General features: G+C 44.7%; 1 protein-coding gene across 4 annotated transcripts; it reads left to right on the top strand.

Moving 5' to 3' along the window:
• Positions 1-1,137: 1,137 nt before the first annotated feature.
• Positions 1,138-16,635, top strand: CDK2AP1 (cyclin dependent kinase 2 associated protein 1). 4 transcript variants are annotated; one of them, XM_075770233.1, is made up of 4 exons: positions 1,138-1,548; positions 11,357-11,463; positions 12,309-12,435; positions 15,794-16,635. In XM_075770233.1, exons 1-4 carry the CDS (start codon positions 1,341-1,343, stop codon positions 15,859-15,861), a joined length of 510 nt encoding a protein of 169 aa, XP_075626348.1. In that variant the 5' UTR covers positions 1,138-1,340; the 3' UTR covers positions 15,862-16,635. The 4 variants fall into 4 exon arrangements, with proteins under 4 accessions (XP_075626348.1, XP_075626349.1, XP_010303548.1 ...); XM_075770234.1 differs by lacking the exon at positions 1,138-1,548 and adding an exon at positions 2,681-2,917; XM_010305246.2 differs by lacking the exon at positions 1,138-1,548 and adding an exon at positions 3,005-3,177.
• Positions 16,636-16,757: the final 122 nt, after the last annotated feature.

The raw sequence follows: 16,757 nt of genomic DNA, 5'->3' as shown, positions 1-16,757 counted from the left end.
GCCTGCGGCTCTCAGGTCCCCTCTCTAACAGAGCAGAGCATGGGTCAGTTGTTGTACGGATAGTCTGTGCCACTCTGGGCTTCGCCACAATAGCTGGAGTCACACTTGAACTGGAGATAAAACACAAAACTGTAACAAGATCATGTATTTCATCTGGTACCAGTCATCATTTTTAGATGTTTCCTTCATGCAGCATGCAGTCCCTAGGGCATGAGCTGAAGGGCTCAGAGGCTGGCTCGCTTTTCCCACTCTGACTCAATTCTCCTTTATGTGGAGGAAATCATCTAATTGCTCCGTGACTGTTTCCGTGTCTCTGGCAGGGAGATACTACCTGCCTCCCTCTGCAGAGCAGTCCGTGGTGAGAAGTACTTGGGGCCTAAATCAGAGTCACTTTGAAGGAATTTGCCCCTAACTTCTCAGGAGCAGGATCAGGCTCGCCATGTTTGCCATCACCTGCGTTAAGAGCAGTTATATTGGTATAAATCCAGAGCAATTTAATGATTATAGAGGTGCATTTGAGATTAATTGACATAAGGAACAAACCTCAGTATCTTACAGTGAAAAGGATGAGTTCTGGAGTGGCAGACACAGGCTGGAAAGCTTCAGAATTTAACCTCCAAATTTATTTTTTTTTGTGGGGAAGTTTTATCGCAGCTTGCAAGCAGAAAATGAGTCAATTATCAATGAGATTCGTATTTATTTTTTAATCCCTCAGAAGCTGCAATCTACATTAACCTTCAACCTTCAAGTGCAAAGAAATAGAGCTTTGAAAGAAATGGGAAAAAAAAAAAAAAAAGGCAGATTTTTCCTTGGCGGGATCTAGGAAAAAATAAAATCTTTTATTCTAAAATTATCAACAGGTATTTTCCATCAAAATTAGCGGGGGGAGACGGGGAATAAATCAGAGGTGAACGCCTGATTTGAGGTGAGGGGGGGGAGGTGGGAAGGCAGCGACAGTCGGGCCACCCTGAGGGACTCCTCAGCCTTTCTCCTCTGACAGAGGTTGTTGGCTGCGGCCCCCCCGCCTCACGGCGCAGGCAGAGCCGATTTAAATGAGAAGTTGTGCCAAAACTTTCCGAAGTTAATTAAAACACCCCCCTTCCTCTCGCCGTCGCCGGGCTCCCCGCCGCCCGCCCTCCCCTCCCCGCCCGGCTCCTCTCACGGCGGCGTCCCTGAGGGGAGCTCCATTGTCTGTGAGGGGATGGCCGCGGCACCCCCCGCCGCCGCGCCCCCTCCGCGCCCCCTCCGCGCCGAGGTGCGCGGGGCGCCGGGCCGGCGCGGCGGGTGGCTGCCTCGTCTCCCCCAAAGTTTTTGGATCCGCGTCTCCTCATGATGTATGGATGATATATTGCATTGTGGGTGTCAATATAACTGACGGCCATATTTGCCGGTGCTGCTACTGCTGTAAACAACCCAAAGTGTCTGGGAGACACGGAGACGCTTCACTGAATTTCAGGACGCTTCTCCTCCTCCCGCTGGCCATGTCTCTGGGAATGTCTTACAAGCCCAACTTGAACGCCCACATCCCCGGGACTCCCCTCAACCCGGGTAAGTCCGCGGCGGCAACTGGGTGGCAAGTTTGGGAGGCGTGCGGCGGGGCGCCGCGGTGCCGCACCGGCACCTGGGGGGAAGCCCCGGACTCGAGTTTTTGCCCAGTCCGGTATGGCGGGGCAGCGGCTCCGCGCCGGCTGTGCGCCGCCATTACCAGCGCCCGCCCGCCGGTCGGCGCCGTTAGCCCGCACCGCGCCGCCCCTCCGCGGAGGCGCCGCGCCCGCCGGGCCGGCCCCGCGCCGCTGCCGCCGCCACCGCTCCGGGGCTCCGGCCGCCGGGTTTCCTCCATGCTCGGCTCCCCGGGGCGGCTGATTGATCTGGATCAGGAATATTCCGCCGGCGCCTCAGCGAGGACCGCTGCTGGCGGGACGCCGCAAGTGCCGCTTGCGCCGCGCCTCGCCTCACGCGTGCCGCCGCCGAGCCGCTCTCCTCAGGCGGAGGGGCCGCCCGGGACCCCGGCCCCGCGCCCTCCGCCGGCGGGGGGGTCGCCAGTGCCTCGGGGGGGTTCTTCGGTTCCCGCTCCCCCCTCAGAGTCTCCCGGCTCCGCGGAGCAGCCCGGGCGGATGAACCCTCTCCGCTCGCTGGAGATTTTTTGGAAGGGGAAGCAGCAGTTGCTCTTAATTTCTTAGAAAAGCCCTTTTAAAAAATTATTCCTCTTCCTTGGATCTGTACAGGAGTCTTTCCAACTTTCTTCTCTAAAAAAGTTTCCTTTATAGCATTAACTTTTTTTCCCCCCCTACATTCCCGCCTCCCCCCAACCTTTTTTTTCCTCCCTAATTCCTGAAGGTAGCAGCAGGCGAGTGTTTTTTCTTGTGCTGAGGTGTTTGCTATAAAAGTGGGTCTCTTCGCGGGGACTGTGTGTAAATCGGTGCAGCCTGAACAAAGCCGCAGCAGCAATAGCTTCGCTGTGGGATATTTGGAGGGGATCTCGCTAATCCGTGCGCGTCGGCTAGTATTAAACAGAACCAAAATGGAGAAGTTGGTTCTGACTTAAAAAAAAAAAAAATAATACTCCCGTCTCCCTTCCCCGCAGCCACAGCCTGCAGGGCTGGCATCAGACCATCCGCAGCCAGAAATCAGGCGCTTGCTTTTTTTTTTTTTTTTTTTTTTTTTTTTTTTTTTGAGAAGGGAAAGTTTTGCACTTGGGTTTAGGAGGGAGGGAAATCTGCCTCGGTGATTTTTACAGCGCCGTTTGTGGTTGTAATCTTGGGAGATTGATGAACGAAAGGGATCAACAAGATGCACCTCTATTCTAGCGACCAGGAGAGCGGCAATCTTATTTTACTGCAAGGAATCGTCACCAGCTGGTGGATGAACGAAGGTCCCTGTGTCTCAGACACTTTGATCCTGCGTGGAGCTGAGCTCGGTGGGGCTGCGAGCGTGTAAAGGCTCGGTGTGCCTGGGTTGTGTGTGGGGAGCACCGTGGGCCCGGCTGCTGCTCTGCAAAGGGGTCAGGAAGCAGGGGATGTGCTAAGGATTTTTGACAAAAAGCAGAAGTGTCACCAGAGGAAAAAAAAAAAAAGAAACAAAACAAAGCCCAGCAAGGGAAACCGTTCTGCTGTCGGCTCCCATGAGAACCTGTGCCTTGCTCTCCGGAACAGCCGTAAAATTGCAGGGAAAACAAAGGTGGTATTTTGCGATGGTGGGTGAGGGGTGGGGATTAGGTCATGCTACAGGGGGATCCGAGTCTGGCTGCTTTGCGAGCGGGGACTGCAAAATCCCAGGTCAGACACACCGCTCACCGTGCAAGCTGAGCGGTGAAGTTTCTGTCTCCAGTCCTCTTCGCTGCTGTGTCTCTCTGCTTTCTAACGTTCCGGCAGCGATCAGGGTTTTAGATTCTTTCATGCAGTTTTATCTCCCCCCCCCCCCCCTTTTTTTTTTTCTCCTAATGGCAAGTTAGCAGCAGTTTGCTGTCATGCTGGAACTATTCTTGTCTAAGTTGTCCTCTCTTCTGAGTTCGGATCATCCTCAACACCCCCAGAATCTTTTCAATGAAAGAACGTCCTCTGAATCCAAAATGGGCTCTCTCTTCCCTCCCTGTCTTCTGCCATTATCCTCACGCACCAGCTCTTCCTCTAGCTAGTGGTATTGCCAGCACCGTGGCCTAAGGCCAAGGGAGTTAGACAAAGCAGTCCTTGCAGTTGCACATATCGCATTCAGAGTGATATGACTGCAAATGGCCCCCTCCTTTCTGGAGCTTAATTCTGAGATTGCTTCTTTATTGTGCTTAAATTAAATGCCCCTCAGCCAGGAATAGAAATCTTAGGTTTGCCTCCAAACCTGGGGTGAAGGACCCCCCCCCCGCCCCGTCCTGCAGAGGAGAGGAAAACAGGAAATCTGTCCCTTTTGGCCTGAAATCAGCCCTGCAGAAGCCTCTCTGTATGAATGCTGAATATTTGGTCTCGGCCAACGAGGGTTCTGGGCAGCTGTGGATGTCACAGGGATTTTCCTCTGGGAGGTGATGCTGCTTCCCTGCAGTGCAGGGCTTCTGGTGCAGGAATGTTTGGAAAGGCAGTGTCGACTCAGCTCCTGGAGCTACATCCTTGCTGCAGAGCTAACTCCTTTCAAGTTTAGACTGAGAGCCAGCCACTCTGCAAAATTGTGTTTAAACTGCACTCAGGGTATCAGTGAGATGAAGCAGTTGTGGTTGATGGGTGACTCTGCTCTGCCTGAAGTCCTGAGGGAGAGGAGCTGTTTTGGGGGGGGAAGGAAATATGGGGAGGAAGCCTCCCTGGGTTGTCAGCAGATCTGGGGATGACTGTGGGTAAGGAAAATGCAGCTGCTCCACAAGTGACTCAGGATAGTGGAAGCATCCGGTTGCTGACTCCTCTGCGTTACACGATGCTGAGGGAAGAAAACTGTGTTGTTACAGCAGAATTTGGTGCTTATTCCTCTTCCCCATTGCCCAGGTCAGTGGTGACACTTGGCCCAGGGTGTCTGCAACCAGGCTTGCAGTGTTACCTGAATTATCGACCACCTTTCTGGAGCGCCTGTGCTCTGGGAATTGGGCCCCTGCGTGTCGCACCCCAGACTGTCACTTCCAAACTGTCTGTGCTTGGGGGACCCTATTCAATCTCTTGCACAAGCACCTCTGCCTGGGCCGTAAAAAGGTGCTCTGTTAGAGGGCTGCGGTGCTGTAGCTCTACCTTGCCAGCCTCACCTGACCCTGCAGTGTCCCAGGGGAACCCCTGTTACCCTTTCTAACAGCCATGTTTGGATGTGTTTGTATTCTCTTGCTTACCATACTGAATCCTGTGAAGTAGTTTCCTCCTCATCTGTGTTGTGTTTTATATTGTTTAACTGTTTCTCTACAAGAGGGCCAGCTGCTGAGCTGAGGTGAAGTAGAGCATCACCATTGACTTCAGTGGAATCAGAGAGATTTACACCAGCTGTGAACTGGTCTGTAGTTTGTCTTTCCCCTTCTTTCCACGTGTTTTCTGGCTCTGTGGATATTTACCAGTATTCCTATTTTGTTCAGAGTATGCACAGGTCAGAGAAAAGTAGTTTTTAAGATACAGAAGCCAGCAGAAACAGCTTGGGATTTTACTTTGGTTTTATTCTAATTCTTGCAGAAATGTCAGATTTCAAGACAAAACCTTGTTCCTGTAATAAAGCTTAAAAGGACCAACAGGGCTGTCGGTGGCACCTGCCACACCTCACAGCAACCAGAAGTTTCTTGGTGAAAAGCGCGAATTCTCACTGAGAGGCGAAACAAAAATAACTTCCCTAACTGGGGCTGTAGCTTGCAACTGGAAGAGAGACCAATTTCATTCAGTCGTGAGAAATGATACCAAGCCCAGTAGGCCATTCCTTATATTATTAAGACTGCAGTGCAGACTTGCATGAGCAAATGGCTTGCTTGTCACTCTTTACAGAGACAGCTTATGTTTGATATTGTTGTCCATATTGAGAGGTTGTTTTTGGAGTGGGAGTACTGGAAAAAATACTGTTTGTAGGCAGAGCAAAGTGTTCGTGCCTTAGCAGAGGGGTTAGTTTCTAGGAAATATACTCCCCTCTCTGATTCAAACTGAAATTTGTTGGTTCCCTGATCTCTTGAAGTCCATGTGAAGTTAAAAATAATCTGTAAAGAAGCACGCTAAACATGTTTCAGAATTAGCAATTTTCAATTGGGCTTGTTTGAACATTTCAAAAACTGGCAATTTTTGCTTTGTCTACCTCAGACTTTAGCTTCAGAGCAATGGTACGGTTTCTTTCCACAGTCCGCAGATCTCCTCATTGTCCCCTCCCGTACATGCTGAGTTGCAGAGTGGTTTTGGTTCATACTAACTTGATTCCTTTTGGATAAAAGTAAACCAGAAGCTCTGCTCCAGTTGTGTAACACTGATGCTCTGTGCCTTTAATGGGAACACAAGGGTCCAAACCAAAGATGGGACAGCTTTGAACCATACCCGTGATACAGACACTTAGTCTGGGGGACCAGACTAAAATCTAGTCTTAAGTCATACCCACTCACCCCAACTACATGTGGTATACATGTACCAAATGCTTTCATCTTTTGATCCTTTCCTGTTGTGTCAAATAACTTGCTAGTGTAGAAATATCCTGTGTCTTAAGCTAGAAAAGAAGAATGGTGGGGAGTCCAAGTGACTGTCTTTTGTTTTTCTGATTTTAAAAAAAAAAAAAAAAAGGCAGGGGGGTAGGAAGAGGAGACATAAAACATGACCGTTATCCACATGGAAAGATTAAATACAACGAGAGGACTAGAGGAAAGGCCCAGAGTGTGACAGATCAAAAGAGCAAGGCCTCTGGCTGTTACGATAAAGCATGTCCCAGTTCTTGAGAACATATTTATGTGTGTGTGCACTGGATTTTTTTAAAAGGAAATAGTTTTATTCAAAGAAAGGTCTGTTTCTGCCACAAAGTCTGTTTAAGGGGGAAACAGTGGATGAAAACACAACTTTCACAGCCAGTGCTGTAAGGAATGTTTTGTGCAAATGAGAACAGAGTCCATTATTTTAAATTTTAAAAAAGTTATAGGAAGGTTGGGGGAAATGGGGGCTGCCTGTTTTTGTTCTGGGTTGGCAGCTCCTATAGAGTTCAGTGTGTGGCTTGACTGTGCAGTAGATCTACTTGTGTATACGTGCGTGTGGTGTCCCATGGATGGCAAGGAGTTCTTGTTGAACTTAAACCAAAGTGCATAGAGGGCTAAGGAGTCAAACATTCTTGTAGTCAGCCAAAACACTACAACTGTCATGCAGGCTGTGTTCAGATACTCGCTGCAGAAATGACTGGTTGAAGATGTTACCTCTCCCCTCCTGCTTGAAGATGCCTTGTGATGTACGTTGGCAGAGCAGCTTACATGAACATCTCTTGTGTTTTCTTGCAAAGTTGTCTAGTTCAGGACAGAAGAATTTATATCCTCTCAGTTAAAGTTTTCCAGCCTGGTTGTCTCATACTGCATACCGTCAGGAATCAAACTGCCGTCATGTGAAGCAGATGAGTAATGTCCTCCAGTTGTGTGGCAGAGGCAGTAACCTTCAGCACTGGGCTCTTTATAAAGAGGTGATGGTCACTAGCCATCTAAATGGCAACAGCCTTTATGTTCAAGCAACCTCAGCTTGAAGAGACTGAAATAGAGGTAGAAGCAGTGAGGTTCCACAGACTATACCATGTACCTTGGATAAAGTCCAGGCTACAGGTATGTTGTCTTATATGCTGTCATGTTCATGTGTACAAAGAGTATGTAAAATGGCAGGAGTTTACCTATGCAGTTTTATAGGACCTTACAATGTACAGGGTAGTAAAGAAACACATATATAATAGGGTTGGCTCTTGACTTGTCTAAGTCAGTTCTACATGAGTAACTCAATGAGTTGACTTAACTATTCCTGATTTTACTTTGCTGTTGGTGAGAGTAAAACAGGGTGGCAGTTGAGCTATGTAGATGCCATGGCATCTGCTGGGAACGGATCAGGTGAGAGTACCCCAGTGTTCCTGCTCCCGCTGCTTCCTTGCAGGGTGCACAGTAAGCTGCCTTTCCAGCAGCAATAGAATTAAAACTTAGACCAGCAAATTGATACCGCTGCTCAGGCTTGGAGACAGTAGCAAAGGAACTGAAGGGATCCTTACAAACCTATCAGATATTAATGGGAAGATTCCTGGTCATTTGGAGTTCAGGCGAACAAAGATTGATCCTAGATCCTTTGTCTCCCAGAGTGTTAATTTGGGCTTAGAGAGACTGCTGGAAGGAAGAGATCTTGACACAAAAATCTCATTTCTGTTTGCTGTATTGTTAGACACACACACCCCCCCCCCCCCCCAATTAATAAAGATTAATATTGATTAACAAGACAATCACTATATTTTTGTGGGGAAAAAATGCTTCTGGCAGTCTTCTGTTTGAATACAGAAATAAAAGACATTGTTGGCAGAAGAATAAATGGGTATATAAAAGGTTTTGTGTACATTTAATTAGGTAAGTGGAGGGAGGAAAGTGTGTATATTAATTTAGGTTTTAAACAGCAGCAGCAGCAGCAGCACTAAGACAATTTGGGATGTGATATAGGGTGTCACTTAAATTCAGTACTAAGCACACTCCCTTTTCGATTCTGTCAGTTCTTCACTGTCTTGTCTCCATTGTCATTTTAACGTGAGAGAGCAAGCCTGAATTTAGTTCCCCCCTCCTTTTTTTCTCTCTAGTGAATACCTAATCATCACACTGATTTTTGACTGGGTATTGACTCTGAGACTTCCTGGCCTAATTTTTCTTGCTGGCTATAATAGCAATAGCTGGTGATTTTATTTATTTATTTATTTACTAATCTGAGATATAGAGGATGTTCAGACATGCAGATGTATTTTGGGTTAATTGAGTAATAGTCGTCCAAGACCCGGGGCTTCTCCTTGAGATTAACAGACAAAGTGATAGGTCAAAAAGCTCAAAGTCCATTACCCTGTGAGATACTAATACCCCCACAATTAATTTCATTTTCATGATTGCATCATCTTAAATTGAGGTGAAATCAAGGATTTTTAATCCCCCCCCCCCTCCCCCCCCCCTTCCAGCTGAGTTTGACTGGCACAACTTCTGACATGAGTATATGGAGGCTGGTACCACGGCCAAGTCAAATCCTTTTCTTTGTTCTCCGGGCCTGCTGCTGCTGATAAAGTGGTCGGCGCATGGCATTATGTCTTATTACATTTTTGATGCAGACTGCAAAGAAACGGGTAAACTCACCATGGTTACCACGATCTGTCATTTGGCAGGGCATGCCGTACTCAGCAATGGCCTCTAGTGTCTGCAGCACGGCTCTGCATATGTCGTGGGTACAGTAGACAATACAGCACCCCTGGCTGCCAAAGCACACCACTCTACTCATCTGACTGCTAATTCAAATTGGGAGTGATGCTCCAACTCCAGCAGCAGGTTCTTACTCAGAGTTGCCTACTGAAAGTTCTTGTTTGTTTTTGTCATTCAGTGTTGACTGAGTCACCGCTGGATTCAAGCTCCCATGCTGAGACCAACTACTGTCCACCGCAACGCTGCATGTTGCTGACTTTCACATCTGTGAAACTTTCTTGGTCAGCCCCTAGATTCACTGCTTTGTCTTGGCACATCACATTTCTAGTAGGGTTTCTTTCTTATCTAGACATACCCTGCTGTGTTATTTCTTACAGACCAAGCACGTGTCATTGCTTAAATCAACATAATCTGAACCAATGACTAAATTATCTGCACTGTATTATCATTAACTGACATGATGGCAATAAATTGCCTTTTTTTTTTTTTTTTTTTGACATGGGCTGCAGCTAGGGTTTGCTCAGTGGGTAGAGCAGGATTCCCGAGCCTGGTCATTGGAGTCCTTGCCTTAATTCTGAACCAGTTTGGAGCTCCCAGGTCTTGTATGTGACTGCTTGCACTAACTGTTCAGGAACAAGTCTTTGCAGGATGGATCTTTTGTTTTATTGTACATGAGGAAAAATCACTTGAGTCTTTCTCTGCTTAATTGAGGTAATTAAACCTTCTTACCTTGCAGCACAAGGGACTCATTAATGTTTTTGAAGCGTTTTGAAGTCCTTGGAGGAAAGATGTGGTTTGCTGTTGTGTCATGTTTGATAACTGTTGAAATTCAGTCATCTGGACTTGAAATATTGTCTGAGTTGTACATACAGAAATTTTACACTTGTGTATGTATTTTGAGCTGATAATGTGAGGAACTAATTGAGAGAATAGCTGACAACTGTGGTGTCCCTTCACAGTACTGTACTCAATGGGTGTGGTGGTCAGTTTTTTTGGTGTTTTACTATGCTTTAGCAAAACGTGACAATTAGCTTCATGTGAAACCTTAGCAACGGAAATGCAGATTGTAATGCCATAAAATTTAGCAGCTTAGTTAAAGACAAAGAGAAACCTTGCTTTTTTTAAGGTTGACCTGTGACCAGGCCAATTTGCCTTTTTTTGAGGATTTCACGTCCGGTTAACTAGTTCAAATTAAGAATACACTCTCTTCTTGTAATGAAGACAACACCACAGTGATATCCTGTTATTAATTCTGAAGTGGAAAGAGACTTCCCAGCTGAGGACAAGAGTCTGTTCCACTATGTTCAGCACTGCCTTTTTGCAGTGAAACTGCTGGCTCTTTCTTCTTGCAGTGAGGGGAAAATATGAATGAAATCACTTGCAACTTTAAAACAAAGCTAGAGATTTACATAGTTCTGAGCCCCAGTGACTTTTAGCATCAGTTTAATTTAGATTTAAATGAAGGTTGGTAAATGAGATCTGTTCCTCATACGAAAGACAGTTGGGAATTTTCAGCTAAGATGTTTGTAAGGGGGAAGATTTTTTCAGACAGCAGGCAGTCTGTGTCTGTGCCCACAGGCAAAGACAACAGCATCAGTGGATGCAGGGGCACTTCAGCTGCAAGAGTGAACAAGTTGAATGGTGTAATGCTCCCTTAGTCCTAAGTGTACAGTCCATAACCAGCACCGTTGTGAAATGGGCAGCATAATTAAGCCCCCTAAGCAAAATCTAAAGGTTGTTTCTCAAACCCAAATTCTTACTGTTGGGGGGCGAGGAGGAAGAAATGTTTTGATTGCTTATTTCTGGAGCAGTTTGGCAATGATCACATTAGAGTCTGTTTTTGTAACTCTTAACTGACTCAAAACCCTGCAGATCTGAATATAATCTTTCATAACTTTAGAAAAAAGTAACCATCACCCAAAGTGATGTTATTTGTCCTTTGCTTTACTTATATAGCACAATATGACTGGCTAAAAATGTTTGATATCGCACAAAGAGGAATAATGGTAGCACTCTTTGCCTCCGATGTCATAAGTGTGCAGCAGATCTACCTCAACTGTTCCCTCTGAATAGTTTTGGCATTGGCTGAAAATAGCACTGAGGGTTGCTTGCATTGACCATGTGATGACACTTTGAGTTGCAAAATTACTTTCAGATAACTTGCACTGAAAAAGTAAAAATAGCTCAGTACATTAGACTCATCTATGTGGAATGTATATATTCAAAAATAGGGCTCCTTAATATTTACAGTTTGTCTGGGCAGAACAACCTGTCATGCTACACTCTGTTTCACTTTTAGGCAAACAATTTGCACTGATAATGTTGCAGGCTGTGCTATTTTCAAATGTACAGCAAATGTTAGAGAAGCATTAATTTAACCATTCTCTTCCAAGCAAATAGTGTGACTCTGAAATGGCATTAGTGGGTTTAGGCAAAGGTGAGCAGTCACAGCTTTAGAAAACAGTGATCTAAAATGTGCCCCAATGTAACAGACTGATTAATCTTTAGATAATAACAGATTTTCTTTTTCTTTTCTCTCTACAGCTGGGAGTGTTCACTCTCCCTCCACAAGTATGGCAACATCTGCACAATATCGACAGCTTATAAATGACTACGGACCCCCATCTCTAGGCTATACACAAGGGATGCAGGTACAGCTCTGCTTGCTATTTTTCTTTAATCAGATCACTGACCCTACGTTTGCATAGTAGCATGGATTGTAGCCCGTAATCTGAGGTGCTTCTCCCTCCCACGAAGATTTGAAATCAAACCCAAATGGCAGACTGATTCATCACACATGTCTTGGGATCAAATTAGACTAAGCAGAGTACTGAGTGAGATTGGTTACTAATTAACTGTTAGTCCCATCCCTTCTGAGTCACAGTGAAACGTGTCTTGAGTTATGTTCTGATAGTAAGGGCTCTAACGTATTAAAATGATTTGTAAAAAATTAATATTTCTATACTGTTTTTCTTCGGCAAATTTATACTCTAAAATTTAGTCTCATGAAGTGTGTGTGCTATTGGCTGCCTCAGGAATCTGGTGATAAACTTTCTGTGAAATGTATTTGACTTAATAGGGTTTCCCTTATGATATAGGCAGTTCTGGTTTATCTACTTCCCACTCTCCCTGCCTAGCTAATTTCTCTGCAAAATATACACCTAAACATTGAAAAAGCTGAAACCGAGTTAAATAAGCAGTTCTCCGTTTGCTGTTCTTGCAGGGCCGTTTTAACTTCTGTTTCATCTAAGGTCCCAGTCTCGCAGCTGCATCCTGCCCATTGATCCTGATGTTTGAAGGGCACGTAGCATTGTGTTCAACCATAGCAGCAACCCCAAAAAGAAAATCATGTTTATATAATAAACCTGAATTTTTATTTTTTTAAAAATGGCTCCCAGGGCTATTTCTGGTCCTCCGTGAATTTCCAGTTGCTGTTTGTTGTAATTGTTTTCTTTTTAGCAGTATTTAACTGCGATTAATCTACTTTCAACTGCAGGGTACCAGCAGCAGTCAAGTACCACAAAGCAAATATGCAGAACTTCTAGCTATCATAGAAGAATTAGGAAAAGAGATTAGACCCACATACGCTGGGAGTAAAAGTGCGATGGAGAGGCTAAAAAGAGGTAACGTTTAAATTTATTTAAAAAAAAATCGTGTCCCATACACTTTGCGCGCTGACTACTTGTATACAGCTTCATGACAACTGTTTCCTTTGAAAGGAGACAGCTGTCTTGAGCTCATCGTTAAACTAGGTGTATTAACAAGCAACTGAAAGCTTGGGATACTCTGTTCATGCTGTATTTGATAGATAAACCAGTGACCAAACATGTTTCATGTGCACAAGGGGAGTTTCAGTTAATAATTCAAACCTTATTTTAGAACCCTTGAAGTATCTAATGGACATATTCCTCTAGGTTCCTGATGATTTACTTTTCAATTCCCTGTTCTCCCCAGTCTCCAAAATAAACAACCAAGCATTGTTTACTTCTTCTCATATACATCACCCATCTACTTGACCCAAGAGTCTTTACTGCAGTGCATTTTGCCAAAAGAAATACTACATTGTGGTAATTTGCACTAAGGCTGGTGGAGGGAAGAGCTGCAAAAAAAAAAAAAAAAGGAAAAGGTTGTCAGTGAAGGCTATTCAGACCGAGATGTCAAACATACCCAGAGCCTTGGGCTGCTTAGATGCCATTACCTGTTGTCAAGTGGATGTCATTAAGAGTCCACTAGTAAGGCAGGTAGAAGCTTTTAGGCCTGGCTGATGAGGTCTCTTTAGCTTTGCGTTGTCAGCTAAAAGGGGTAATAAATGCCCTTTCCTTGTAGTGTAAAAGAAACCCCCGCATGCCCCACTGCTGACATCAGCTTGACATTGTCCTCTGCAGGGGACATGCAAGGGATATTTCTGAAGGAGCAGTGGGACATTCCACTGCTCCAGCTCCTGAAATGACCCTGAAAGGCCATCGACAACAGTTGTGCTGGCAGTTCTGTCCTTTGCCAGGATAATGTAGTGTCGTGGTTTAACCCCAGCCGGCAGCTCAGTACCACGCAGCCGCTTGCTTGCTCCCCTCTGGTGGGATGGGGGAGACAATCAGAAGAGTAAAAGTGAGAAAACTTGTGGGTTGAGATAAAGACAGGTTAATAGGGAAAGCAAAAGCCCTGCACACAAGCAAAGCAAACCAAGGAATTCATTCCCCACTTCCCATGGGCAGGCAGGTATTCAGCCATCCCCAGGAAAGCAGGGCTCCATCACACGTAACAGTTACTTGGGAACACAAACGCCATCAGTCTGAACGTCTTCCCCTTCCTCCTTCCTCCAGCTTTATCTGCTGAGCGTGATGTCATATGGTATGGGATATCCCTTAGATCAGCTGGGGTCAGCTGTCCTGGCTGTGTCCCCTCCAACTCCTTGTGCACCCCCAGCTACTCGCTGGTGGGGTGGTGTGAGGACCAGCAAAGGCCTTGGCTTTGTGTAAGCACTGCTCAGCAGTAACAAAACCATCCCTGTGTTATCAGCACTGTTTTCAGTACAAATCCAAAACGTAGCCCCGTACTGGCTACTATGAAGAAAATTAACTCTCTCCCTGCCAAAATCAGCACATGTAGTTACCTTTTCCTCCCTTTCCTTGGTCCTTGTGCCGAGTTTGGCTCCTGCATTCAACCCTGAATGGGAATGTTGTTGTAACAGACTAACTTCACCACCTTGCAAATCCCCCTTACATTTACCCAAGACTACAAAGCTTTATTTAAGGCTCAACCATTATGGGAGAGTAATATATCTGCCATGACATGCAATAAAATGACTAGTAGCAGTTCTGGGAAAGGATGCAATAAAGTCTGCTGATGAGTGGTAAGTGGAACCTGGCCCAGCTAAAATCAATGTTGCTGGAGTCTCTCTTTATTGCATTGCCTGAGTCAGTATTAATAGATCATGAATGGCAATAGGCTAATGGGGACAACTTGAGAGGGACCGGGAGAGATGCAGACGTTCTCTGAAATGAATGGTTCAGTTTGGTGAGGAAAAAGTTGTCTTGCTGCTTCTTGCAGTGAGTATGTAGTTTGTTGGCTAACGTAGGTTTAAGTGTTGCCACTGTGACTTGCCAGTGTTGCAAAGAATCCCAAATAAATACTTTTTGCTGCCATCTTTTGGTCACAAACATACCTCTTTCCATTTTGGGAGCCTAATGGCTGAAGGAGCATGTGCAGTTGTGAGAGCAAAAGTGATTGAGGGTAGCCACGTGACTGCAGCCTCCATGGCCATGTGGAGGTTATTCCTGAATAAAGTCCCTGTCCCCAGCTCCACCTGCTCCTAAGCACAGAGGCTACTGACCTCTAAAATTGGCCAAATTCCCAGTGTTCTAACATAATTCAGGGTAGTTCTGCTGCATAAACTGGGCGTCCTGCCACCAGATCCAGGTCTAATGCACTGCATCCCACAGCTGCGTTTCTGCATCCCGCAACTGCGGGATGCAACTTTACTTGTCTGTGTCAGTTTAACCCTCTGCAAAGCCTTGCACCCGTCAAGTCCCAAGTCAGTACTCCTTGGATGTAAATGCTGTTGCTGAGATCTGGGCTAGCAGCCTTCTAGAAACAGAATCCATTATCTCTAAATAGAGATTAAACCTCATCTATTCCCTTATTGTCCTCTCTCCACCTTGTTAAGGAGCATGATTGAGCAGAGAAATAGTCTTCTATCTTGTCCTGTCAGTAAAATTTAACATCGTTTATTGTAGAAAAATCTGTCTGTCTCATTTTAAAATCTATCTCAAGCTCTGTTCTTTCAGCAGCTCTGTGAACATGAATCTAGATTCAGTTCCAGGATTAAGAATCAAGGTCCAGATTGCTGGAACTCAAGGCAACAGGACTTGTAGTGGAAAATTCCACATTATGTCTATCAGATGAGAGTAGATATGGCAGCATGTAAAGTGGTGATGATTTACACTGGGAGCTGAGCCAGTGTTAGGAGGTAACTTTTTGCACACACCATAAAAAATGTCTTCTTGTTCTTACAAGAGACACAACTCGCGTTTATGCAGTATTATGAAGGCTTGGATTTTGATGCATCCTCTCAGAGGAGAACTATCCCAAGGTATTAAGACTTCTAGAGCTTGCTAAAAAGACTCCCCAAATAACTGTGTTTTTCTTCACTGTAGCAAAATAACTCACAGGTAGGTTAATTTTTTTTCTTTCTTTTAAATAGGCCTGCACTGCACACTAAGATATACCTGTCACTGCAGACCTACACATCTTACCGTGCTCTGATTCCTGGTTTAGTCTCTTTTCAATTTATAATGCCAGTTGGGGAAAGCAAACTTGCTTAGCAGCAGCTGATGTTTGGAAAGCGAAGGATCTCTCCCTTTTCTGAGGCATGCTGTGGTAGCCTTGGCAACTCAGGACAGAAATACGCAAACCTTTCTCTGGACTGTCATTGCGAGTGTGACCTGAATGAGATGATTTAAAACATGTCCAATTCTTTTGCAGGCATTATTCATGCTAGAGGATTAGTTCGGGAATGCTTGGCTGAGACGGAACGAAATGCAAGATCCTAGCCCACTAATTCAGTTGCAAGATTTTCCATCTCTTAATGAAGAAAAAGTAACACTTATTCCTTTTGACTCTTGAAACATTCAGAAAAATTCCTTTATTTTGAATGTTTTAACTTTCTTGGTTTGCCCTTAAAAAATGTACAGTTAAGAATGAGAAAACAAAGATTTTTCAACTTACTGAGGGTTTGCATTTTGTAAAGACGTTAAAACTCCCTAAAATGTTTCTAAAACATGAAAACTGAACTGCATGCAGAGGAATGCTCTTTCTCTCCCAGGCTCTATTTCAGTTCTCTTCTTATCCAGCCACAGTCTCATTCTGGTTTTTTTCTTTTGACTATATTCACTTAACCCCAAACTGTCAATCTTTCACAAGTTTGACATAAGCTCTAAGGATTTTTTTTTTTAATAAATGCAGAATAGCATGCTGTACCTAGTAGTCTGCTAAGTCACAATTTGTCATACAGCATAGACCCTGCTTAGAAATAACCTTCCCCTTCTCTTATTTTTCCTTTTTTTGTTCGTTTTGCATAAACATTTGCATGACTGTTAGTGCTTTGAAGTCCATTTAAAGTGCATGAGTTATATGGAAAATAGGGAAACCTATTAAATAATAACAAGGTCCTGGAAAGCTAATTTCTACATTAAGGCTGGAGATTTCAGTTTAAAGTTTGCCAAAAAAAAAAAAAAAAAGAAAATTCTGGATAAATTACTAAAACTGTTATTTGCATCTTTGTATGTATTTATTACTTGATGTAATAAAGCTTATTTTCATTAACAGTTTGTATTAAAACTATGTACAGTCACTTTAATCAGATCCATACTCCATGAACAAGAACTCTTAACAGATAAAGTTTTAACCTTCATACAGGAGGCTCAAGTTCAGGAACAGACAAGGGAAC

Source organism: Balearica regulorum, chromosome 17, assembly GCF_011004875.1.
Source record: "Balearica regulorum gibbericeps isolate bBalReg1 chromosome 17, bBalReg1.pri, whole genome shotgun sequence".
NCBI lineage: Eukaryota > Metazoa > Chordata > Aves > Gruiformes > Gruidae > Balearica > Balearica regulorum.
The sequence above is the reverse complement of the archived record's forward strand: the minus strand, read 5'-3'. Positions and strand labels throughout refer to the sequence as shown.

Coding starts and splice junctions, on each gene's coding strand:
- CDK2AP1 (XM_075770233.1), top strand. CDS start 1,341: ATGATATATTGCATTGTGGGTGTCAATATAACTGACGGCCATATTTGC. Junction 1,549..11,356: donor CGGGACTCCCCTCAACCCGG/GTAAGTCCGCGG, acceptor TTCTCTCTACAG/CTGGGAGTGTTCACTCTCCC. Junction 12,436..15,793: donor GATGGAGAGGCTAAAAAGAG/GTAACGTTTAAA, acceptor ATTCTTTTGCAG/GCATTATTCATGCTAGAGGA.